This window comes from Ovis aries, chromosome 20 (genome assembly GCF_016772045.2).
Source record: "Ovis aries strain OAR_USU_Benz2616 breed Rambouillet chromosome 20, ARS-UI_Ramb_v3.0, whole genome shotgun sequence".
Classification (NCBI taxonomy): domain Eukaryota; kingdom Metazoa; phylum Chordata; class Mammalia; order Artiodactyla; family Bovidae; genus Ovis; species Ovis aries.
Genome location: NC_056073.1, coordinates 50,958,789 through 50,984,659, shown reverse-complemented (window position 1 = coordinate 50,984,659; position 25,871 = coordinate 50,958,789). Strand labels below are relative to the sequence as shown.

Here is a 25,871-nt window from a genome sequence, read left to right as displayed (position 1 = left end):
TCCACAGACCCAAGCAGAGTACCCGCGTGGCACACTCCACGTGCTCTGGGGGGTGGGGGTGGGGACGCTCTGCAGGTGATAATGGCCAGTTTTCTCCAGCAGGCTGAATAAGGGGACCAATTTTAAATGTGCATGCAAATTAAGGCGGTCACAGAGAGGTTGTGCTACGTCAGACTTGGAGTGCTCAGCAACGGTTTAAGATGGGGAAGTTCAGCAAATTTCTCATTTTTAGAAAAGCTTATCTTCAGATTGACACAACCAAATGAAACACGAATTCCTAGAATATCAGCCCTGCACTTATTCAAATATAAATAACAATAAAAACCACTCTCAAGTAGTGGTTCTTCCCTTGGGCTGTATATCAGAAATACTGATAAATCTTTTAAAAAACTCACATCCTCTTGGGGTGCAGCTGGGGAGATGTTCACCCCCCAAAACAGCTCTAGCTGCACTGCAGAGTGCTGGAGCAAATGCAAGGGAACCTCACAAACCTGCCCTTTGTGTTTATTACACATCCTGCTCTTCTTAAAAGTAAAATGAAAATCCACAGTTTCAAGTGCATAAGACTGCAGAACAACACTGTTAAAACAGGCAGTCTACCCAGTGCCCTCTGCCCGACTGGGGGTTCCATGAGGCTCCCCTGCTCCACCGGCAGGCCCCTCAGCCCTCCGTGGGGCAGCAACACCCCCAGAGGTGGGCTGTGCGACTCTGCAGAGCCTTCCCCGCAACAGCAGCTTCCTTGGGGGAACTCAGATGACTGAGATTCCCTCGTGAACCCAGAATGAACCTCACTCAGGAGCGAGGGGGCCTGTTTGATCTGTGCTTTAATGACAGGAGCGCTGGCAGTGATGCAATGAGGGCCCGCAGGCCTCTGAGCGCTTGGCTGTGCCAGGCGGGGGGCGCTGTCCTTGGGGTCTGCGCCCAGCAGCAGCCTTCACCACAGAACGTGTACACAGGTGTATGTGCTTATACCACACACACAGTGTGTGAATGCAGGCAACAGCTGCATGGACCTGCTGAATTCTAAAAGTCTGTTTAGCTCTGCTTAGAGCCAAGTACAAGCTCCAAACACATAAAAGCCCCAACCTGTAAATGGAGGAGCGATGGTTGTTCTGGTGTGACAGTAACACAATGCTGAACACCCACATATGCAGCCAAAACTCTCCAGCAAGAAACAGTGCTTTGAATGGCTACTGAGCAGAGCCAAGTTCTGAAAGGATGTTGGGAGAGGCTGGCAAAGGGGCTCCTTTCTTCCAGTAACCTTGACAGTCCTTGCAAAAACCTAACTGAGAAAATGAAAATGCTAAGTGACAAGGAAGGAAAAACTGTTTGGCTCTCTTTGCACAAAAGCCAACCATGGCTGACACGCAGCCGGGGTGAGGTGGGTGGGTGCTGGACATTCAGGGAGACCCTGAGCAGGGCAGAGCAGGCCCTCGCTGTCGGGCAGGGACACACGTACCAGTGAACCAGGCAGCCCTCGCCCTGGAGGCGGCACTCATGGATGAATTTAATACTTTCTTTGAAATGTCGCGTCCTGTGGGGAGGAAAAAAGAGAGAAGTGACATCTCTCTACTTTACTCAACATATGAGGAAAAGAAAAACCCGCTGAGGGTTCTTGAAAGGTCTTGAGTCCACAGGTCCAGATCCCAGTCACTGTCCAGGGCTTTGAATCTGACCCGCAGTGCTGAGGCTGGGAGGGGACGGCCCATCCACTGGGATTTTTGGAAGTTCTCTGCAAGGAACCCCTGAAACATGCAGGGGCCACATGGACGTTGGGGGCAGGTCCAGCCCAGCCCCACGGTCAGTCTGGGCCCCTGAACACCCAGCAGGGTGGTGATCCCCACACTGACCTCTCACCACCCACCAGGTGAGGGAGATACCCACCCAGTGTGGGCTCTCCAGTTCACGTATGACCTTTTGGGAGGAAGTCTGGACTGCCCATCCTCCAGGCTGGGGCAGAACTGCAGCCCCCAAGCCCGAGGGGTCTGACTGAACGTGTGGTGTGGAAACGTCACCTGCCTTCCCTTAGCTTTACTGGGAAGTGGGAACTGGGTTTCACAGGCCTGGACAGAGAAACACACAGCAACGGGGCTTCGCAGACTCTGAGGCCCCACGTGACCGTGAGCCTGTGATCTTTTCTCCGGACCCTTAGTTTTTATGGCTTCCCCGGTGGCTCAGACGGTAAAGAGTCTGCCTGCAGTGCAGGAGACCCAGGTTCGATCCCTGGGTTGGGAAGATCCCCTGGAGAAGGAAATGGCAACCCACTCCAGTGTTCTTGCCTGGAGAATCCCGTGGACATAGGAGCCTGGTGGGCTATAGTCCATGGGGTCGCAAGAGTTGAACATGGCTGAGCCACTTTCACTTTTCAGCAGCCCTCTTCTCCCGCCCCGGTTCACGCCCAGCAGTGTCATCCAGACCGTGCGGTGGGTCGAGGAAAACTCTGAGGGGAACTACAGAGCCTGTGCTTTCCCAAGTCTCCTGCCTTGAAGTGGATTTTGCCCGTGGACTGAAAGCACACCAGCTACTGAGCACTGAGTGTGCAGCCGGGACTCTGCTAAGCCTGGAGAGATTCAGAGAGGAATAGAACGTGGTTCGCAGCCATGCACAGGTCTGCGGTTCCATGAAGGCTGACCGGGTGAACGAATCTGAGGAGCAGGGGATTCAGGCGGGGCACACAGACGCAGCCAGGTGTGGACTGCAGAAGAAACTCAGCAAGCTGAGCGTCCTGGATCTGGGCAGCAGGCGCAGAGGACTTCGGTGCAGGCATCTCTCACATGGCCTGAGGCTACCATGTGTGGAGGGGCCAGGGTCCCAGCCACAGACTCCAGACTCTGAGTGGAGACCCAACTAGACCACAAGGCAGGGTGAGGTGAGGGGTGTTTCTGCTGACCTCCCTGTGCACACACGCTCGCAGGGTGAGTGCACATGGCGACCTTGGGCACTAAAGTGCCACCCCTAAACCGACGTGGTGTAAGACAAGCAAGGGAAGACACTGCGGTGACCCCGACATGCAGAGACCTCGGAGCAGGGGCCGGGCAGAGGGCAGGGAGGGGTGCGGTGGCCCCAGGGACCAGGCTGCCCAGTGCTGAGCACAGCGTCCAGGGTGGGGTGCGTCCATCCTGTATCTCAGGTAAAACCCGCCTTGAGCATGAGCTCTTCTGATGGCAAGTGCTGAGGCTGGGGGCGGAGGGGGCAAGGGGGGAGGCTCATCCGTCTGCACCCTCCCAGGCTGTCCGAAGCTCCCATCTTCCGAGCAGTTCCAGCCGCAGAGAAGCAGAGGGGAGGCTGGGACTGGGCTCCAGGACGGCTCCCTTCCTGACAAAAGGAGGGTCTCTGCCTCAGGCTTCCTGCAGGGTGCTGGGTGGCCAGCTGGTGCCCAAAGCTGTGCCAGCTGCCCTGTGACCACAGGCGACAGGCCTCAGAGTGCAACGGCGGCTCTGGGAGCTCCTGCCCAGACCTGGGGCACTTGCCCTGTGCATTTTGGGCAGGGAACGAAGTAAATCAATGTCTTTATAACTTAAAAGACCGTCAATCCTGCTATGTACAGCCAAGCACCATCTACCTGACATCAACAAGTGCACAATTTAAGGACACTGAGCCTCTCCCATGGCCGCGGAATGGCTCCGCCGACCACGGCCTCCCCTGCAGACAGGCCAGCAGACGGGCAGCTCTGACTGTAAGTCCACAGCCGGGCCATGTGCCCAGACCCCAGGCCCATGCCTGCTGTAGCTGGTGGCCGAGGGCAGGCGCCTGTCTCTCAGCCCAGCCACACTGCAGCACCAGGGTTCCTGAGAGGACTCGCCACACTGCAGCCCACGCTCTGTGGTCCTCCGTGGGTGGGACGGGCCTCCTACCAACAATGGAAGAGGGAGTCAGGAGACGAGACACAGTAGCCTGAGCTTGTGAAGGACATGGGTGGCCTCAGAATACACCATGAAGGCCACGCCAGGCCAGAGACTTGTCCTGTGGACGTGTCGGCCCTGTGAGGTCACTGACGTCTTGCACAGATGACAGCTGAGCCCCCTTCCTGAACCGCTAGGGAGGGGGTGTGGTCAGCAGACTGACCTGAGCCCAGAGCAAGCATGTGAGGGGCCCTAGACGAGGAAGCGAGAGGAGGGTCCCACTGGCCTTTCTTCCGTCACCTCTGTCTGCATCAGGCGTCAAGTCCAGGAAAAGCCCACATATGGCTCCTGCCCACCACTGTGTTGGAACGAGGGCAGGAGAGTCAGGACGCCGACAGAGGGCCTGCTCAGAGCCCCGCCGTGAAACCTGACTCATGGACAGGACTGGGCATGAGGCCGCGCCAGACAAGACATTCCTAGAAGTGCCTCTTCCAAGGAAAGCCAGGAGGCAGGCATTTTCGGGGCCCCCAGGGTGGGTCATTTCCGAGGAAGCTCATGACGGGAGCCCAGGCCTGGTCACTGCAGCCCCTCCCCCATCACGGGAAATCCCCAGGGCTCAGGCCTCGCGTTGCTCAACCCCAGATCAAAGCAGAAGCCCAGTTGGAATCACACCCCCACAGGCGGCAGGTTCCCTATTCCTGGTCTCCACGTTGTCCCTTTACTTCTGCGCAGAGATGTGGGGTGCGCTCGGTCGGGGGAGAGCCGGCAGGGAGCACCCACAGGAAGCATGCCCACGTGAGTGTGCAGCTCCATCAGCGCAGCAGACCTGTGGGCCTGGCGAGTGCTGTCCTCCGTGGGGCTGGCAAACAGCCCGACAGCGGCCACCACCCCTGGCTCCTCCTCTGCGGTCAGTGCTGGCCCTCCTCATGGCCAGGGCATCCACCCAGAGGCCAAGAGCAGAGCCAGCGGGGTCTTCCTGACCTTCACGGGGCCGCACAGACGTGCCACGCCATGCCATGCGCATCCTCTGAACCTGAACAGTCACTTCTCACTCCAAGATGGCAGGACCTGTGGGCTGTGGCCCCCACCGAGGGGTCTGTGGCGGGAAGGACTCTGCTTGGGGGAGGTCTGGCTCAGCACCATGTGGGCAGCTGGGCTACCCCAAAGCCAGCAGAGACAGACCAGGCTGCTTCTCCTGACCCTCGTCAGAGTCCAGAAGTGTGTGTGCGCAGTATGTGTGCACGTGTGCATGCGTGTGTACAAGTGTGTGTACAAGTGTGTGCAGTATGTATACAGGAAAGCAAAGGAGAAAAAGCCCAGGAAAGGCCAGCATCGTCAGGGGTTTTTCCTCAGAAAAGATGCTGAAAACAAAGCACGTGGGTGGCGTGTTCTCCTGGGCGCCGGCTCTGGAGGGTGGGCTCAGGTCAGCGAGCTCTTCTTCCTGTAGAGCCGTCCAGCCCTGGCGCCACCCCCGGGGCCCTGCACTGACCGTGCAGCTCTCACCGCAGCCGAGGTGAGCAGGACAGAGGCACTTCCCCACCCGGCAGGCCTCGCGGCCTTCAACGTGCTTCTGTCGAGGAGTCCCCGAGTCCTGCGTTTCCTGCACCGCCAGCACTTGAGCGAAGTCAGGCAAAGCATGCGTGGTGTGCATGTCAGCGCACCAGATGAGGTTGTTTTAGAAAGAATTAAACAAAAAACCCTCTCTACCACCTACTATCTCTTCATTTCACAAAGAACAGTTTCACCCCCAAAAAGCAAGAGACAGTCTAAGACTAAAAACTAGATTTTTAAGTTGAATAGGTGAAATCTTACAAAGAAAGCAACACATAGTTTCTACACATTTCTCCTTTCTGCTACAAAGTCCTCAGGAGTTACGGATGTGCATTTCTGTCTGGAAATAGGACAGTACTCCAGGGCCCACCTACCTCTGATCTTGCAAAACTGCTTTTTAACATTAAAGAAAAATGTAAATGAGAGAAAAAGAGAGCTGGAAGTACAAGAGACATGAGCTAAACTAAAGAAAACACACACAAAAAGACAGGAGGTGGGACAGACAAGGAGGGTCTACTGCTGCTTATTACAAGCTCTCTGCTTCACTGACGCCTCTTCTCCCCACAAAAACCCCAAGAAATTTAGACCCTGCTTGACTCTCAAGCCTCTGTTGTCATCAAGGCTCTGCTGTGAAGATGCAAACCTGCCAGCTCCTCAAAGAAGACAAAATGATAACCCTTCTCTTATGGTGTCTAAATACAGGCACCAACTTGAAAAATATTAAAACAAGAATGAATAAGCAGTGATACTTCCAACCATTCACTCTCAAGACACGTGAACACTCCTTTCCTGAATAAGCGGGAAATGGAAGCTAATTCTTTGGAGACACTTAGGGTCTGTAAACACTTTCACCACCTCACCTAAAGCTACAGAAATTGTGTGAGATAGACATTTCACAGAGGAGAGAATGAGGTTACAAGGACTTGCCCGAGGAAGCACACAGAGAAAGCAAAAGCAAACACTCCCAGAAGCCTCGGTTCACTCAACCACTGCACGTCAGCCACTGGCAGGAGGTGTGTGTGTCTGAGACAAAGCCTAGATGCCTCTGATTCTGCAAATCAAGCAGAACACACTGGCCTGGGTTGGGGTTGTCGCCACTGTGAGACCTTGAACTTTTATGTTTCCTGACTTTGTGAGGCAGGGTGGTTGGGGGAACCGAGCTAAAATTCTGTGTGTTAACTGTCATCTCAAACCAGGTTTCTGCAATTTAAGTTCCTGGAAGATCAGAGGGGGAGTTTGTGAGGAGATGGCCAAGCCAGAAAACTGACCTTTCTGGAGCCTCTGCAGTGACTGAAAGCAGTTATTCTCCAAAGGTCATGGCCTTCTAACTGACGTACGTGGCAAGAAGAATTCCTCCAGGGATGTATGGGGAAAGATTTAGGATACTAACCTTAAATCCTATCCTAAGTTGGACACAACTTTTAAAATCTGTTTGAATAAGCAATACAGTTTTCTAGAATGTATTTTGTCCCTAAATGTAAGAACTCTTAGGCACCAAGAAGAAACTGCTCACCTGAAGGGCCCTGGTTCTAGCCGGGTCCCAGAGCCTGAGGAGGCTTTGTGTCCTGACTGTCTACACTGGCTAGGGATACAGAAACTGAAGGCTTATGGTCAGCCTTCACAAGCTCCCCTATCTGGTAAGTAACGAGCTCAGGGAGGAGGTCACAGTCAAGGGCTCTGCTTGCCAGTGTTAGTAGACTTTCTGCGTCGCGGACGCATGCTCACCGGTAAAGTGCAGGCTGTGCTTTCCAATGGAACACCTGTAACAGGCAAGGAGAAACTCAAGGTGCTCCATAGGCTGTCTCTCCAGATGTGAACTGCACTCGAATTCCAAGCCTCCCTTCACTATCTTCACAGGACTTCACTAAAGCAAGACGCATTTACAGAGCCATGAACACTTGTGCACCCAAAGCCTTGCTTGTGTGTAAGCTCTGCTATTATATGGGTCAAAAATAAACATTTCCCCAAAGACTCACCCACATGCCTGCGAGCCTATGAGCATACCGCCGTCTCTGATGAATTATGGTCTGGACCCCCTTTTCCAACTGCAGCACACACCTGTCGACCACCCTCTCATCCAGATACAAGCAAAGAGTTAAAACAAGGCAAACCACACATCTTACAAGACCTCTGTACATGTTTGGGACAGGAGAGAACTAGTTCAAATCTTACGAGCTAGTCCTCTGGGCCCAGGTTGACTGTCGCTGGGCTGGTTTTGCCAGAAGATTTGAGCAGACCCAGGAGATGCCAGAAGTCAGGGGACAGGCTACGGCAGCCTCAGTCCCTGGCCTTCCTGGGGCACATCCTCCCGAGCACCAGAATGGCCCTTCCTGACTCTCAGGCTACACCAATGCACTCTGAACAAAAACACACTCTTGTTTTCAAAAGTGCTTGGAGGTCACAGAGAAGACTTCCACACATGGCCTCATCTCCACAAATGCTTAAGGCAGCCCTTTGCAGATGAGAGAACTGGGGCTCAGGGGCCTTAGAACGACCTGCCCAAGGCTGATGGAGCTGGCCTTGAACCTGAGATTTCTAATGTCTGCACAGGGCAGGGTCGGGGTCCTCACCCCTGGACATCAAGCCCAGGGCTGCCCCCTCCAAAGCACCAAAGCTGGAGAGTCCTGGCAGGCAGGGTGGTCCAAGCACAGCGGCCATCTGCCCCGAATACAAATGCCGAGGGGTGCGGCAATCAGACTCCTCCAAACAGTCAGAAGGCCAGTCAGGTATTGACAAGTTCAACAGCATGTCAGAATCTCAGTTTGAGATAAGACCAGAGCAACCATTCTAAAAATAGCCACCAAAACATGGGCAGAAGATTGCTGTGGTCTCGAGAGAAAGGCAGTGGCTCACTTCCTTCCGTACACACCATGCCCTCCAACCACTTCTGTTTCTCGACACGACTAGTAACCAAGGAAGTTCTCTGATACTCCTCCTCCTCCCATATCCAGGCTACTACTGTTTTCCTAGTGACCCTGTAAAGTCTTTCCTCTGTCATCTTCAGTCTTAAAGATGGACTTTTCCTGTGAAACACGGAGAGTCAGCGTGGGAACACGACCTTGGGTGGGAACTGCTGCCCCTCACCCAGGCTCCCCTGCCCTTCCTGGCCTGACCTGCACCACCCGCCCTGCCCCAACCCCTGGTCTTCCCCACATCAGCCTATCTGACTATGCCCCCCCCTTCTCCAAACAGGTAGGATCTCACAAAATTCTGGCCTAACCTGAGATGTCTCTGCTCTCCAGCAGTGGAAAACCAAGGCTGGCTGATGTTCAGTAGTGGACAACCTTCAGGGGGTACGTTTTTCACGGTCTACATTTCTGTAATATAGGACTTGTAGGCAATAGAGCTTGAGAGCCACGAAAGCTGAATGCCGACAAGCTCTTGGACTCCCAAATCCTCAAACTACACAGGCTCTTCCTGCTAAAACACAGCTATGTGTCATCTGGAAGGGTCCTTGTGTCTGACTGAAAACAGGCAGCAAAAACGAGTTGGTCGATGGACGTTTGGGACAGCCATGACCTCAGCTCCTGAGCCTCTCAGCTGTCTGGCTCAAATCCAGGCTCAGGAAAAAGTCAACTGGCCCACATTACCTCCAGACACTGAACAGGGTGGTGTCCCAGCTGTTACCTCATGGGTCTGTGATCCCTGTCCCCCATCCACCCAAACCCAGCCGCACGGGCCTCACATGACCACGGGGATCTGGAAAGGAGAGTGATTATGACTCTCTCCTTGGATGGAGATGCTTCCAGCTGTGGGAAGGAGAGGGCAGGACCTTCCTAATCAGAAAAGCCTGGTCTCTCAACTCAGACAAGCTTCCCAAGTACTCTGGCCCCTGGGGTAGCCCCTGGCCACGTGGGGCTGCTGGACATTTGAGACAGAGCTGGTCCAGATGGAAAGTGCTGTAAGTGTAAACAGCACCCCAGGTTTTGAAGACTTAGTATGAATAAAATGATGTAAAATACCTCATCCGTAAAATGCTGAGCACATGTTGCACTGGCTGTACTTTTGGGTATACTGAGTTGAATACAACGTACTATTCAAATTGTTGTGACCTCTCTCTTTCTTACTTTTTAATGTGCTACCTAGAAAATTTAAATTTACATGTGTAGCTTGCATTTGTGGCTCATGTTCTGCTTCTATTGCACAGAATGCAACAGCTTACAGGGAAAGGTGAGCATGCTAAAGCATGGTTTGAGACACCCTTTACAAAATGAGTCCCTTACACACACACCGCCAGAGCTGCTCAGTGGAAGGACCAGCCACTCAGAGCTCAGGCTTGGAGGGCCTCCTGTTTGCAGCAGGGCAGCCGCCAGGCACCAAGGTTCCTCCGCTCTGTGACTGCACGTCCTTTCCCTTTAACATGTCCAAATAATACAGAAAGAAACCAACTTACAGGTTTTGAGATGGAGAATCCGCTGCTGGAATGCACAGGTATTTAACCCCCTGTGGAATGACAAAAAAATATATAAAATAAAAAGATGATACTTAGTGGAGAAACATATTTAAAGGAACTATTTACTCGGGTCAAAATATAAAAAATAAAAAGGAGAAGTTTTTCACTCATCCTTTGTTGCCAAGGAACTGGGGGGAAACTTTAATTAAGGTTCCTGGTTACTTTCCATGACCATATGCACACGAAAAGCGAAATAATTAGAGTACTTCTCAGTAAGTGTCCACTTGCTGAGTTTCAAAACTATCCCCTCCGATGCACGTTCATATTCTCCACTTTTAAGTCTGTTTCGCTGGAGACCCTGAATGGCCAGCAAGGGAGCACTGAGAACAGAAGCCTCATCACGACGACGTGCTGTGTGTCAGTCCCGGGACAGGGAGCATAAGGGACAGGGAGCATAAGGGACAGGGAGCATAAGGGCCAGGGAGAGCATAAGGGACAGGGAGCATAAGGGACAGGGAGCATAAGGCACTGGAGAAGCGCCTGGACCTTCACACTCTGGAAGTGATTTGTTTTGCTTGTAAAAGTTTATATCCCAATTAATTTCTTTACAAGAATGACTCAGTTTGAAAAAAAATGAACTTCATATTGTTCACTATAAAAATCTATAAAAATGTTTATGCAAATTTGTGCTATAAAAATCATGCTGAACTCGAATTTTAATAAAACCTCTTCTTTGAAGGGACTTAAGGTACAGTTCCAAAACTCTAGTGTCAGGTGAAAGTACAGAGTTCAGAAATCTCAGCAAACTTTTCAAAGCAATATGGCTCCATGAAGACTTATTAATGAATAAACCACTTTTAAACCTTTTTCTCATGATAGCCTAATCAAACAGAATATAGCCACCATGTCACAAAAAATCAATGGGGGGGACATACCAGAAACTCGAAAAGCAGCCAACCTGAGAGTACACGAAGGAGAGATACGTGGAGCCGTCGTGCTGACAACCGCAAGCCCCTCAGCATTTAAGCCAGACTATCATTTCTAAGTCCTCTGCGCTCCTGCAGTTGGCACTGAAACTGCAGCGTCGGCTCACACGCTCAGGGGCTTTCGTGCTGCGCTTGCCAGTGCTGCCTTGTAAGGGGCACGTGGCCCTTGGTGCTGTAGACCCCACCCTCCAACACAGAAGCTACACGGACTGTCTCTCAGCCTCTGCTGTTGGGGTGCAGACCTGGGGCCTGGTTTCGCCGTCTGACACACCCGCTTGAGGCAGATTTGGACACGGGTCACGGGAAGAGTCAGACAGGTGGAGGGCACCTGTGCAGCAGGTGCAGGTGGCGGCCTGGGCAGGAGGACGGAAGCCCTGTCGTGATGGCCGCTGTGCGTCAGTCCCCGGGGGGGGAGTGCCGGGTGGGTGTGGTAGCAGGTCACCACGGGCAGCTGTGCCCTGTGGCCTGCATGTTGTCCCTGGAGCTTCAGAAGACAGCCTGTCTGTCCAGCTCTTCTGAGGAGACCACAAGCCTGGACTTTTTCTTAAAAGGCCCCTTTCTGCTGACATGGCTCAGAGTGGAGACTGTTGTCTGCAACTAAGACCAGGGTTCAGTTCAGTTCAGTTCAGTCGCTCAGTCATGTCCAGCTCTTTGCGACCCCATGGACTGCAGCATGCCAGCCTCCCTGTCCATCACCAGCTCCTGGAATTTACTCAAACTCATGTCCATTGAGTCAGTGATGCCACTCTACCATCTCTGTCGTCCCCTCTCCTCCCACCTTCCATCTTTCCCAGCGTCAGGGTCTTTTCAAATGAGTCACCAGGGTTAGGGGACACAATGCCCCTGCCTGTCTCCAACCATCAGAGAGGCCAGAAACAGCATTTTTCCTGCTTCTCTCTCTCCAACCATCGGAGAGGCCAGAAACAGCATTTTTCCTGCTTCTCTCTCTCCAACCATCGGAGAGGCCAGAAACAGCATTTTTCCTGCTTATCTCTCTCCAACCATCAGAGAGGCCAGAAACAGCATTTTTCCTGCTTCTCTCTCTCTCTCACATACACACATTTTAAATTTTGAGTCAGTCATTACACCTTCTAACAAAGGCCTTCTGGGTTTTAAAGAAGATGAGTTTTATTGCTACTCATCCACAGAGCAGCACATCACAGGGGGCCAAATGCCCCACAGGCGAAGGGGAAACGCAAGGTCAGCTGCAGGGAAGAACGTGAGCCACAGGCTGCCCGCCTCCCCCCAGCACCCGCTGTCTCCCGCCTCTGTCTGTCCCCTCTCCCTGGGCTCCTCTGTTCCACTGGAAAAAGCGAGGCAACTGCCTGAAGTTCTAACGCACCTCCTGACCACAGACGTCGAGAGCCCCGATTTAAGGAGAAGGAGAAGCGAAAAGGAAGCGATACTGTTGGAGGCGTCATTTCATGCCTTCCCTCACCGAGGCCACACAAGCCACGGCGTAGACGCGCTCGCTGATCAGCTCATAATTCTCCACTGAAACGACCTGCTCTCTCTTTTCCTCCTGCTCCCGAGGGAGGGCTGGCTGTGGATCGGGCCCAGAAGCTTGTGAGATGCCCCCCTCCCACACGCGTCCCCCACTCCCTGCCGACCGGCCCTCCAGAGCCTCCACTTGCCGTGCTCCTGGCGCCGCTGCTCTGAGCGGCTGGCTACCCAGCCACACGCAGAGGGTCCTGGTACCTGGTACCTAGTAACCAAGGCGACAGCTCCCGCTACATGTTCCAACCCACAGCCCCTCGATTCCAGCAGAATCCAGGGCCAGCCCAGCCCATGCGTCTGGAGGAGAGAGGGAAATGGAGCAGAGGAAGAGAAGGGGGCGGCTGAGCAGCTCTCGGCCCACGCTCGACGCCAGCGTGGTGTGCCGGGCGCGCTCTGCTTCTCCGAGGTTCCCTGACAGGGTCTCCTTCCCCTTGGTGGTACCTGAGGCACAAAGGGAAAGGGGCCGGCCCCACGCAGCAGGAGAGAACCAGGCAACGTGGCCCAGGGCACCCCCTCTGGCCCCACAGAGGCTGAGGCTGTTCCTGGCCCCGCGGGGCCCTTGGCCGGGCCAGCTGGGACGGGCGTGTGGCTGCTACGGCATCCCGTCTGTGACGCATCTGCGGACGGACACGCAGCCCTGGCCACAAATCTGGGGACCCTCTGCTTCAAAGAAAGGCACAGAAAATAGGAAAGATAAGATCTTGTTCTCTCAAAGACAATGACAACAATAATAGCCTCCCCTGGAACGACGCCTGGCACTGCAGGTCCTTACTGACGTCTGGTGAATGATGAGGACACGGTGAAGACCTATTATAAGCAGAGCAGAAGGAGAGAAAGCTGTTGCGAAATGCAAGCCTCATTCTGGTGGTCAGGAGAACCAGAGCCACACCACGCGGGGGGCACAGGAGTCAGCCTCCAGCCCGCCCGCCCCAGCCGCGCACCGTGACCTCCAGCCCTCCAGCCCGCCCGCCCCAGCCGCGCACCGTGACCAAGACTCCAGTGCGCACCACCCAGGACGTCTGCTTATCCTGGCTTAGTCATTAACAAAGCACAAAGCATCTCCTTGGAGGCCAGAGTGCAGAGCACGAGGCGCCTGAAAGAAGGCCTGTGATGCCGGCACACGTGTACAGTTCAGTTAGTTACTAATTCAGAAAGCAGCCAGGGTGCCGGCAGCCTGAAGGGCCTCCGCGCTCACAAGAACGCTGGACACACTCGAGATCGCCCGACACTGGAGGACAGGGCTCTGCAAATGTTCCAGGGTGCCGGCAGCCTGAAGGGCCTCCGCGCTCACAAGAACGCTGGACACACTCGAGATCGCCCGACACTGGAGGACAGGGCTCTGCAAATGTTCCAGGGTGACTGGGAACAGACTCTTCATCTGCTTGGACCTAAACAATGGCCCACTCTGTAGTGCTGGAGTTCGCAGAGACAGGAATAAGGGCCATGGTGTGTTTAGCTAAGTTATGGGAAGTTTAGCAAAAAAGAAAGGATATCTTATTGTAGGGCAAAATTCTACACAATCTGAAAAATTCGTAATAGAAATAGCACCAATATTTCCATTATAGCATCCGTTAGGTGGCATTTCCTCCCTCATATTACCCCTATTATTTTAAAAACCCTAAAATCAATTATGTTTTTTGAAATAAAATTCTTACCAAATAAATAAAAATTCAGTATTTCCAAAAAGTGATTGGTGGAAAGGCAATTAACATTAAGCTTTTTTGGAGCTGATAAATGTCAAGTTACAGACCATCAGTGTAGAGAGCGGCCCTGAAGTGCAAAGACAGGTTTCCCTGGGCTCCATGACACTTTGAATGTCCTCACATGTCCTGAGAATGGCATCAATACTGACAAAATGGGAGCCAGAGGGGAGAAAAGGCAACAAACGCATGTGCTGAGTGTTCACAATGCAAGTGGCATCAGTTAGTGTGGCACAACGTCGGGAAATACAGGGAAGAAGGCAGAGTGAGGCGGGGTTGCCAAGGACAGCGTTTTGGATGAAGCTTCTGTGTTAGGTTTTAAAAGAAGCAGGAATTAGCACTTGAGTGAGAAGAAAGTTCAGAAAGCATTCCAGAGGCTCGTCTTGAACAAAAGGTTAGAGCTTTCTAACTATATTCTCAAAAGTTCTAATACTTTTCAGTTTTCTGTTTCAACAAGCACAGTAACCACCAAGAGTAGGGTTTTCGCCTTTCTTGGGGCCTGAAACTAAAGATGATACTTAAAATGATACATAGGCAAGTACTTGAAAAGCAGGGCCAAGGGTCTGATTTCAGGACTAGTAAAGGGATCAAACTCTCGCTTGTTTCAAGTACAATTTCTAAAACTCACTGCCTTTTTCTTTCTGACACATCATAAGTAAGAGTCTTCTGAAGAACCTTGCTGACATTTTACTTTTCAAAGGAAAGTCAAGCCCTGCAGAGCTGTCTTCTCTCTCCCAGGAAGGCTAAAGGAGACCCCTTAGAAAACACAATTCCTTTGTGCCTACCTACAACCTACGAGGAAACGTCAGTGGGAGGCGAAGGAACTCCTATGGGATGGATATCGGGAAATACAGGCAAAACGACGCAATCAGAAGCCTCGCTTTCTCGTTTCTCCCAGGCAGTGTCAGCAGCAGAGTGGGTGTGCACGGGGTCCCCCGAAAAGACCAGGTTTCCTTCGACCGCTCGCTTGGTGGCTGCACTGCAGAGTCTGAGAAAACACGCTGAGACCCCAGGAGAGCTAGTTTCACCCAGAACGCTGAGTCCAGAGCAGAGGCAGAAAACCAGAAAGAATCCAGCTTGAACTGTCTCACACCTGATCAGAAGCAAGCCCACTAATTTAAAAAAAGTCTGTCTCCTTGAGACACGGTCTCCACTTGTTGTGTGGTGTAATATACGTAACATAGGATTAACCATTTTAAGCGTACAGCTCACTGGCATTACATGTGCTCTTTCACATCCCCACCATCTGTCTCTAGAACATTTTCATCTTCCCGAAAAGAAACTTTCCCCACTAAACCCTAACTCCCACCCTGCCTCAGCCCCTCAGAACCTTCTACTTTCCCTATGAATTTGATAGCTTCTGAACTTTTATATAAACCTAAAGGTAGGTAAACCCTGAAAAAATCAGTCTGGGCACACTCTTAAAGGTCACAGGCCCAAAAGATGGCAACTGCTGACCTGAAACTGCTTACGGACAGACGGGCCAGGCTTGACAGCCCCGCGGTCTGTTACTGCTCACCCGCCCCCCACCCTGGCAGAGTCTCACTGTGGAGAAAGCCCACGTGGATGCCCAGATCATTCATATACGTGGAAGCCAGACCCAAGTCCTGGCACATTGACTAGTATTTCTCCTCAGTTTAAGAACTGTCCCCAGCTAGTGTTTTAAGGAGAAATAGTACAAATTATATGCACAGAGACTGCATCTGGATACCAGCATAAAACACTGAGCAGGGGAGGTCCAGAGGGCGGGGTCCCCCCACCTCTCTGTTTAGCTGCTGATACCCCAGCAAAAGTCTCAGGGAAACTACTGTAGAAAGCCACGCAGAAGGCAATGCTCCCTTAGCTGCACATACAGCGTCTGAAGCCCCGGCTCTAAACTGACGATGCATTTTCTTAACGTCCCCCTTGGCCACTGATTGTTCTGCGCCGGCTAAATTTAGGAAACTCTACCACAAATAACAACTTCCAAGAACTCTGTGGTGCCCGGTGGGTGGGGAGGGGTGGGAAGGTCAGAGTGGAGAGACAAGATTTAGCCTTCAGTTTGATTTTGTGAGAGAAGATGCAAATGAGAGCCCTCCAGCACCTGTTGGCTTCTTTCAGGTTAGTCAAAAGATGACATGCATTTGACTGGCCAGGTTCACAGATGGAGAAGCCAAGTGCTCATTTTTGCTCAAACTCCTTTTGCTAAAGTGGGCACAGTCAGTGTGTCCGAGCTCCTTGGGCCTCACGGGTGGGCTATGGGGAGGCCACGCCAGCCATACCACCCAACCCTCTTCTGGGTTCTTCCTGCTGGGGGGTGTGCCTGACGTGACTCATGAAAATGGAACAGTTTAGGCAAAATCTCCCCAAACTGAGCAATTCTACAGGGTCGCCTAACAGGTGCTGACTCATAGGCCACGCTGACAGCTGCTGTGGATGAAGCTCTCTCTGGGAGTGATCAGTGGACAGTCCGCTGTAAAAGACACAAAGGCGGAGCTTCATCTAGCTGTCCATCTTGGCTGGTCAAACAGCCCGTCAGCAAAGCGAAGAAGACCCTCCCAAGCCCCACCTTCCATCACAACGCCATCCCCCTCCCCCTCACAGCTCGCCACCTGGCTGCCCGTGTCTCAGGCGTCCTGTGCTCCCGAGGTCCTGTGGGTCCTTCTCTCCCTCAGGAGTCTGGGGGGCGGGATGCTTCCTCAGAAAGCCCTCCCTGCCTTGCTTCTCTGCCCCAGGTGGACTCTAGAGACTGCCTTAACTGCCGCCAGGACAGGACAGTGTTGGCGTGGGAGGATCGGGCTCCCCGTCAGGCCGTCCCCGTCAAGCTGGGTCCTTGCTCGGTTCTTGCTGCAGCCTAGGTCCTCTCTCTCCAGCCATCATCAATAATGGGTCACTGAAAGAAGGGAGGGGATCCATTTCCGGATCTTAAACTCCTGCGTGCCTTGAGAGCCTCTGTCCAGGGAGCCAGCATCCCTGTGGCCGGCAGGATGCACAGCCCCGGCCAGGCAGCCTGACAGCCTCCGTGTGCGTGTCCTGCGTGCTCTGAATGGCTCCACGGGACGCATAGGCTGGACCCACTAACCGTGGAAAAACGTCCCTGCAGTGGAGGCAGGCCGGGTGCTCAGGACTTTTCAGGTGTGCATTGCGCTGGGGACACAGTAGCCCCAAGCTTCAAGCCTGATGCGGGCTCCAGGAACACGCAGGCTCTGTCACTGAGGTGTGCCTGCTGCGAACCCTGCCACCCAGCCATGAGGACCGGAGCTGACACACAGGCCTACGTGCATCGGGACATAGCCTCGCCTGCCATCTGCGTGCCACCCGCGGCTCCTGTCACGACACGGGTGAGAGGGGAGGCAGAGAGCACCCTGATGCACTCACCACCAGGCCCTTGACGGACGTGTGCCGAGCCCTGCTCAGATGGAGACGCTTCCCATAGTCCCGTGACAACCGGGAGCTCGTCTCTTGTGCGGGAGGCGTGGGGACACGGCGGGGTCGCCCGACTCCAAACTACCGCTCGTGCTCAGCCCCGCGTCTTGCTCCCTAGAAAGAGGGGCCGAGGGGTTTCCTTCCGGCACAGGACTCTTTTAAACAAGGAGACAAGATTCAATGTGTGACGTGCTGAGTGGCTGGAAGTGCTGGTGAAGGAACAAGGCGTGTGTTGTTGCCAGCACAGATCAGGCTGCAGAGAGGTAGCGGGGCCTGGAGGATCGTGTGCCAGCCGCCTGGACTACACGAGGCCCACCATTTTCACCTTCTGCAGGAAGGACGGTGCTGGCTCCTGCCTCGGGGAGGAGCAGAGCATTTGGGATGTTGTTTGTGCCCTTTCACAGGTAACTGAGCCCCTGAGTTCAGACTCCACCCGTTGCGATGGGACAAGACCTTCCTACAGGCTGCCGCACGTCCTCCAGTGCATGACTGAGCCTCAGAACTTGAGCAGTTTTTCCTAAGCAGCATTCCAGGTCCCTTGGGCATGACGTCGCATCCTCCAAGTGGGATTAGACCCCCAAAAGGGTGAGTAAACACAGACCCAGAGCAGGGCGCTGTCCCTAGCCTGGCAGCTGGCCAGTCCTGTGGGGGCAGGGTCAGATCAGGACACACAAATGCGGCCAGCACTTGAGCCCATGACTCCCGCCTCCCCTGGGTATCAGGAAGTGCGTCCTCTCTCTCTGAGGGGGGTACGTGTTGGGGTCAGAGGCCACTGAGCTCCCTGGCGCATGGGTCCCACTGCAGTGTGGGTGCCCAGCCCCCAACAGGACCGGGGGCTTCTTCACTCGGCTCTAAGGCTGATCAGCATCCCAGGCCTTCCTTGAAGGGCAGTCTTCACCAAGCCCTCCCTCCCTCCCCACCAGCTGCCACTGAAAGCAATCTGACGGCTATTTTTACTTTGACAGCTGCATCCTCTCGCAGTGGGCACAGGGGGAGAACAGTGTGGGGAGGCCAGCGGTCCCTGGGGTGGGCAGGACCTAAAGATGCCTGGCGGAAAGCACTGGTCAAGAAGCCCGAGCGAGTGCAGGGGCTGCAGCAGGAGCGTGGGGGAAGGGTCAGCTCAGGCGCACGAGTTGGGAGCGCGAGTCAGGGCGTCTGTATGGACGCAGCCTGACTTCAATCGATTTGGGTCCATCTGTGGATCTGGGTGTGGCTTCCACCTGGAGGCTGGGGGACTGGTCTGGTTGAACAGGTAAATTCAGGCTGGACCAGGCCCATCATCGCCAGGCCCCTACTACTGTGAGAGCCAGCACATTCTGCAATGACCTTTAAATGTCTTGGCTTAAGGACCATTCCCCAGACCAGAAGGCCGAAGCTGAGGTCCGGGCTCCACTCTGCTGCCCCGGATCCCAGGCAACCACACGGGTCCGGGGAGCATCCCTCCCAGCTAGGCGAGCAACACTGGACGGCCTCTCCTTTCTCAGGCTCCGCGGTTCCTGTAGCTGGGACAAGGTCCACAGCTGGCGCTCCAGAGGAGGAGGCTCCCACTCAGACCCAGATGCACAGCGTCCACTCTGGTAGCCAGGGCTGCAGCAGCCGCCGCCCCCTCACCACGCACTCACTGGTCTTCCCTCGGATGAGAGGGCAGAGCTGGTGGAGACACCCTGCCCAGTTACGAATGTTGAAACGACATCTGTGCTCCTTGTGGTGACAACTGAAGGGAGAGGAACAGTCTCTCCATCCAGACCTGGGGCACGACACCAGCCTCTGCCTCGGGGCACAAGCAGGCTCCAAACCATCCCAGGAGTCAGAGCAAGAGAGGGGACGGCAGGACCTCGGCCACAGCGAGGCCAGCCTACCATCTGGGGCCGCTGCTCCCCACAAGCTTCGGGCCAGGTGGGCCCGCTTCCCTTGCAGGCCGGGCAGACGCAGGGCCCAGGGCCAGCAGCTACCTAAGAATGAGTTAGAGGAGCACCTGCAGGTAGCAGATTTGCTTAAACCAGTCTTCAGTAAACCAGGCTACATTTAAATCAGTATTTTTCCTGTGGCTAAAAACAACAACGGCCCCCATAGAGCCGTTTAACTCTGCTTTGGGTCTTAACCAACTAACCACCTTTAACTGCTCATTCACACTTCTGACTATAGAGTTGAAGGCCCTTCTCCCAAGGAGCCTGTGACACCCCCAACGCCCATGGGCCCACCACCGGCCGCCACAACACGCGGGCTCCCTCCGGTCTGCTGCACTGAGACTGAGGCCCCATGAAGGTAAGTCCCCACCAAAGGGAGTCCCCTCGGGCTGTGGCCCTTCTAAGACAAGAGCGTGTGCTCCATCAACCTCAGGCATGAGGGCAGTACGCCCTCCGTCTTATCGCCGACAGTCCTTCAGCTCTACCGACTCCCACCTCCTGGGAAGGAAACGTTGAGTGTGTCCCCTGACTTTGCTCGTGAACCTTTGCTGACTGCTTCACACAAGATGAAGCTCAGACTCCTCAGCTTGACAAATGAAACTTCCCCTGATCATCCCTGTGCCCCCTCCAGCCTGGCTCCCTGCAGACCTGCTCAGCTGAGCCCTCTGGCGTCCGGGAGCCTGCCTATGCCTGCACACCTGGGCCCCCCGCAGGTGCTGCCCGGATTCCAGGTCCTGCCCCTCCCCAGCTGGCCCCCTCATCCTCCAGGGTCGCTCCATGGTGCTGGCCCCGTGGCGAGGCCCACAGGACCCGGTAGGGAGGTGGCCCCAGCCCCTCAGCTCTGCAGTGAAGGCACGAGTCTGCATGGTTTTAGGGTCTCCAAGCCCATCTCCTGGGCTGGGCCGCACCTTACTTCTCACTGTGTTTTATATCCAATCCCTGCTACGAGATATGCACTTAACCAGCATTTGCTCAACGCGAGGAATAACGCCCAATTTAGCCAAAAAGAGAACTGAAGATGGCACCACCCTAGTCCCACCGTGCTGACCACCCTAGCCACTCGGTACCCAGCCGCCATCCACACGTGTCCTATGGCCCCAGGGCTCATTTCCCCCTTCCTGACCATTCAGGAAGGGCTGGTTCCACTTGAGACACACCTCCCCCTGAACCGGACATACCAGTCCTGCCAGGCTGCCTCATCACTCCTCTTCACAAAGGCTTCCCAACCTCCAGCCCACGGAACGAGGCTCTTCACGAACAGACCAGCTGGCGCCCCGGCCACCTGCTCCGGCTCTGGCAGGCCGTCCTGTCGCAGTGCATCCAGGCTGCCGTTCCAGCTGGAGCAGCAGGCAGAGGGCACGGTCCTCACCTCTCCCGAGCCCTTGGTTTGCGAGTCCCGGCAGATCCTATCCGTCACACCCCGCAGAGGACTGGGAGGAGTCTGACCCAGGGGCACCCCCCACCTCCGCACGAGGAGACACAAATCTCTGAGATTAGGCACAAATCTCAGAGATTCGGCACAAATCTCAGGTCTGAGCGCGCAGGGGGCGCAACAGGAGATGCTCATAAAACTGGGCCTTGAGAGGAAAGTCTAGGAAGGAGAGAGCTGTGCGAGTCTTCACTTGCACGGAGAGGCTGACTAGCAAGTGTGCGAAGTCAAGAGACCACCCACAGCTGAAGGGCAGGGGCTGCAGGGCGCCAGGCAGTTAGCACGGCGCGCTCACCCAGAGACGAGAAGGCCTCTCTCCTCTCTGGAGCCAACAAACCCCTGACGCCTTCTGCCCCTCTGGCCCACCCAAGCTGGAATTCCAGCTCTGGACCTCCACTTGACACAGAAGGCCAGCAGCCAGGGACCGGCGTGGTGGGGGGCCACCTTCTTTGCACTTGACTGCCCCCACACACGGAACTCAGACACAGCTGGATTTAAGAAAGAGAGATTACTAGACAGTTTTCGATACCTACCATAATCATTTCTATTTGAGTCATTTCTATTTAAGTCTGGGGTTGGCTTCAAACAAATTTACCTCAACACATGAAACCTGCAAGCCTTCGGTGCAGGTCGTGTCACCAACACTCAAGGACTCAGTGGAGAGATGGCAACGGCTGTCAAGCTGAGAGCTGCCCCAGGCCCGACAGCGAGCAGCTTTCAAGGCCCTGAACCTCAGCAGCAGTGACGAGAGTGTGGCGGGTGGCAATGCCAGTAAGTGACCGAACTCATCCACGCCAGCCACTCCGAACAGGACTTCCTGCCCAGGGTCCAACCTGCGTCACCAGGGGATCCGTGAGCTCCAAAAGGGCGTCAACTCACTCAACTGAAGCAGTCGAAGGGAAACACAACTGATGCTGAAAATCAGATGGACGCAGTCAGAAGGTGTGCCGCGGGCTGTCCCCCTGAAGATCGGGATGTCTGAAAGAGGCACTCTGTGGGCACTGGCCACAGATGGTGAGCACGCAGCACGTCTGAGGTCACACACGTACATGTGAATCCATGGGGGACACTGCTGCCACAGAGCCCGTTCGAGCCACGCCTAGACATCCAAGTGCAGCCTGCCTCTCACTGGTCCAGACTCTGAGAGGTGGCCACCTGCTCATCTTCCTTTCGTGATCCCTCCATCCAAAAAGATACTATGAAGACCCTCCCATTGAGGAAAATAAGTAAGAAAAAAGTGACACTCTGTGTTCCCACCCTCTTCTCTTAACTGACTCCCCTCTGTCAATCCTAGGAGTATGACACGGTCCCTGCAAACTCTTATCTGTGCCTTTACACACATATATGGACGTGTATGCGTGCTAGGTCACTTCAGTTGTGTCCAACTCTTTGCAACCCTAGGGACTGCAGCCCGTCAGTTTCCTCTGTCCATGGGATTCTCCAGGCAAGAATACTGCAGAGGGTTTCCATGCCTTTCTCTAGGGGGTCTTCCCGACCCAGGGATCAAACCCAAGTCTCCTGCATTGGCAGGCGGGTTCTTAGCCACTAGCACCGCCTGGGAAGCCCCATATTTGTATATACAGCAGTACATTATTAATGTGTGATGGGCATAAATGGGATCATAGTGTGGGTATTATTCCACAACTTGCTTCTTTTGCTTAGCAGTTAACTGTTTCCTCTGCATACGTATAAGCCCTCCTCTTCTTTTTGAATGGCTGCAGAGCATTTCTTTTCTACAGAGCACCACTGGCCAGGGCCTTTCTGCTGGGTGTGAGGGCCAGCTCCAGCTTCCTGATCACAAGCAGACCCGCAGGGAGCCTCCTGCCCGCACCCGTGTGCCGGGGACGAGGCGTGTGGCATCCAACAGGCTCACAAGCAGACCCGCAGGGAGCCTCCTGCCCGCACCCGTGTGCCTGGGACGAGGCGTGTGGCGTGTGGCAATAGTTCCCATGACGTGAAGGTCATGGACAGGAGGGGGCTCGGGGTGCTAAGAGCCAAGCTGGCAAGGTCACCAGATTGGGAGGAGGGCAGAGCTGGCTCTGCCTAGGAAGCCTCTGAGGAAGGCAAGGGGGCACAGTTCTCCCTGCGGATCGGGACGCAGGCCTGGAGCCCGGGGAGTCCTCTCAGCTTCCCACGGTCTGCCTCCAAGCCCCCGGGGCCTGAGACGAGGTCTCAGAGAACTCTGCCCCCACCTCACCTGCCTTGCTGTGGGAAGTCTTCTTTTAATTAATCACCCACTGTCCGTATATGAGACGGCACTGTCCTTGCAGGACCAGGCTTCTGATGCAGACCCGAGGCAGCCGGAAGACCGCTGAGACAGGCCCGTCAGAGTCACAGGAGCGTCAGCCGGCGGCGGGGGCTTAGCAACAGGCTCTTCTGGACTGCAGGCCACACCAACTGCGCGTGCCAAGCATCTGCACACCGGGCTTCCTGACAGTGGGGGTGCCCGGGGAGGCAGCCCTGCGCTACACGACCTCTGACCTCACAGGGCGCTGTGGTGAGACTCCACTCTTTTTCCACACCCTGCAGTCAGTCACAGAACCCCAGAGACATGGCTTCTCACCTGGCGGTGAAGCTCAAAAGCACTCGGCACGGAGCCTGTCAGAAGCACTCTGAGCAAGAGCTGGGCTGAGTGCTGGGGAGACCGAGAAACCCAGTGCCCGCAGTGGCCTAGGACCAGCACAGGAGGACAGGGGTCAGACTGCCATTTGATGACTGCAGATGTTACAGGGAAAGGGCAGCAGGCCTGAGGCTGGTGGGCCCTGGAGTGTCCTTCTCGGACCAAGAGCTGGGCCCAGCTCTGCGGGACGGGAGGACTCGTCGGGGTCAGGGGCAAGAGGAGGGAGAGAGAGAGACGTGGCCCCAGAAGCAAGTTTCTTAAACTTCAAGTGCCCCTGCACACCTTGGTTGGGCTTGTATAGATCTGGGAAGGCAGCAAGACCTCTGAGGGCGAGAAACGGAGGGGGCCACCAGACAGACAGGTGGCAGGGGGCCAGCCCCTCCAGGAGCCCCTCAGGCACTCAGGACCACCGTCCACACAGACCCAGCGGCTCTGGGAGACACACACCTGTATGTACAGACACACAGCCACAGGAAGGATCAGAGCCAGCAGAAGTGGTCGGCTGCAAACAGAACCAACAATGTTAAATTCTGAGCCCGGACACCTCAAAAAATGGTTTTCGTGTTAAAGAAGATATAAAACAGAATCGCCAGGAATAAATGCTGGCCTATGAAAACATCCTAATCTTGAAAACAAAAACAAATGCATAAATGGTTCAAAATACAAGTCACAACTCAAAATGGGAAGAATATCCACGCTGAACTCAAGCTCAAAATACCTATCCGGCATGCACACATGCCCTGTTGTGAATATACGTATGCAAACTATTTTTTTCTATTTAATCTGAAAATAGAAATCACTTTAAAATTGAATTCTTTGTGTCATTAGCCCAGTGAAGGAATGAGAATACTTTAAAAGTATTTTTGTTAAAAGTGGAAAATAGTTGCTTCCTGCAGGTGCTCTGGTTAAATACCAACATGAAAAATGAAACAAACTCCGAAATTCTTACATTAGAAAGACGGGCCTCTGGTTCTTTTCTCAGGGGAAGGGAGAAACCTTTCATTGCTCAATATTACTTCCTCAGCACCTACAAACAACATGGGGTTTCTGATTTGAAACAGCACTGCCTTTGTGACAGCAGTTTTCACCACCCCCTCAAATCTGGAGCAACCAGTAGGCGCTGAAGACACATCTCACAAAAAAGGGAAATGTTTTCAGCAGAAGCAGCTCCCCTGCCCGGCCCTCAACGTGGAGTCAGAGGAAGGGATGTTCCTCCTTCAACGTTATAGTTACGGTTTGGGCTTAATTCCTATTTGAAATTAAGCTACAAGGCCACGGCCCCTCCCCAGCTCTGCCACTTGCTAGAGGTGACGTGCTGGGCCCCGGGTCCGGTTCCGCCACAGCGGCCAGGACGCTGCCATTGTGCGGGCTAGGCTCCCGGGCCCTGGTGATGAGCAGGTGGTCCCATGGAGGCAGGGCCCTGCCAGGAGGCGTGACTTGGCACTCCCCCAGCCAGAGTCTCCAGACGCCTAGAGCTTCCACTAGGATGTGTCAGGACCAAAACCTCTCAGTTTTAGACAGTAACTGCCTCCCTACGTCTGGCCCGCCCCAGCCCGGGTCTGCCCAGAGGAAGCCGGGGTACATCCCATAAACACTCTGGGCCTTGAAGACCCCAGACAGGGAAGGAGGCAGCGGCCCTGTCCCGCCTGCCCTCACCAGGCTGCCTCTCAGCACGGAACACGCTCTTCCCTTTGACCCCATCCTGGTCCTGCTCTCCTCCAAGGGTCAGGAAGAGCACAACGTGGAGACGACTTCCCAGACTCGTCTCAGCCTAGAGAGACTAGGGCTTCTGGAACTGAGTCTGGAATTTAAGAGAGACGGCTACATTTACGCATCAGGTAAAGGGCTCAGGGAAGGTCGAGAGCCCTCGGGACCCTGGCAGACTCCCTCTGTCCACTCCCTGAAGGCGAGCAGGCTCATCCTCATCACTGCAGTGCCCGTTTTTCCCACTTGTGCCATCAGAGAATCTATTGCTTTAATGCTTAAAATAAGAACATACTCATGAATCACTCGTGAAGTTAAAAATGAATAAAATAAGGACAGTGATAAACTATGCCATGCTGTAAAACAGAGGTCTAGCTTGGAGCAAACACAGGATCACGGGAAAGTACCTACTGGCTGAGATAATGACAGCACCCGAGGCCTGAGACAGGACATCTCCGGATGAAAGAGGCAGTCTCATGGGGAAAAGGCACAGTGCCCCTTGCTTCTCACAGAGAGTAAAGAGGACACGCAGTCATGGCTGGTGAGGGGCACAGTCTGCCCAGGGCACTGACACTCTCACATCAGCAACGTTCTGCTTACACCAGGGTGCAATCGCACGGGCTCCACTCGCCAGCCCTCCAGCCCTTGCTCCTGTGTGTAAAGTGGGGGGTGGGACAAGCGAGGGTGGGGCTCTTTCCTCCGAGACTTGAAGGCCAGCTCTGTGGGCAGAAGTGGCGGTGGCACAGACTCCCGGCTGGCTTCCTACATGATGGCGGCTGTGGGCAGCGGGGTACAACGCCACGAGGCAGCCTGGAGGGTCAGGGTAGGCAGGACGTT

At 54.5% G+C, this 25,871-nt stretch overlaps 1 protein-coding gene across 13 annotated transcripts in view; it reads right to left on the bottom strand.

The window, feature by feature from the left end:
* The window catches only part of DUSP22 (dual specificity phosphatase 22), a 48,394-nt gene that overhangs the window by 6,110 nt on the left and 16,413 nt on the right, over window positions 1-25,871 (bottom strand). For all 13 annotated transcript variants that reach the window (XR_003586267.3, XR_003586268.3, XM_060403552.1 and 10 more), the window contains 2 exons: window positions 9,787-9,836; window positions 1,460-1,534 (listed from right to left, as the gene is read on the bottom strand). Coding sequence is in view for 11 of the 13 variants with exons in the window: in XM_060403552.1 (XP_060259535.1) it covers window positions 1,460-1,534; window positions 9,787-9,836 (125 nt within the window). In the remaining 2 variants the exon portion in view is untranslated. The remainder of the gene's footprint in view (window positions 1-1,459; window positions 1,535-9,786; window positions 9,837-25,871) is intronic.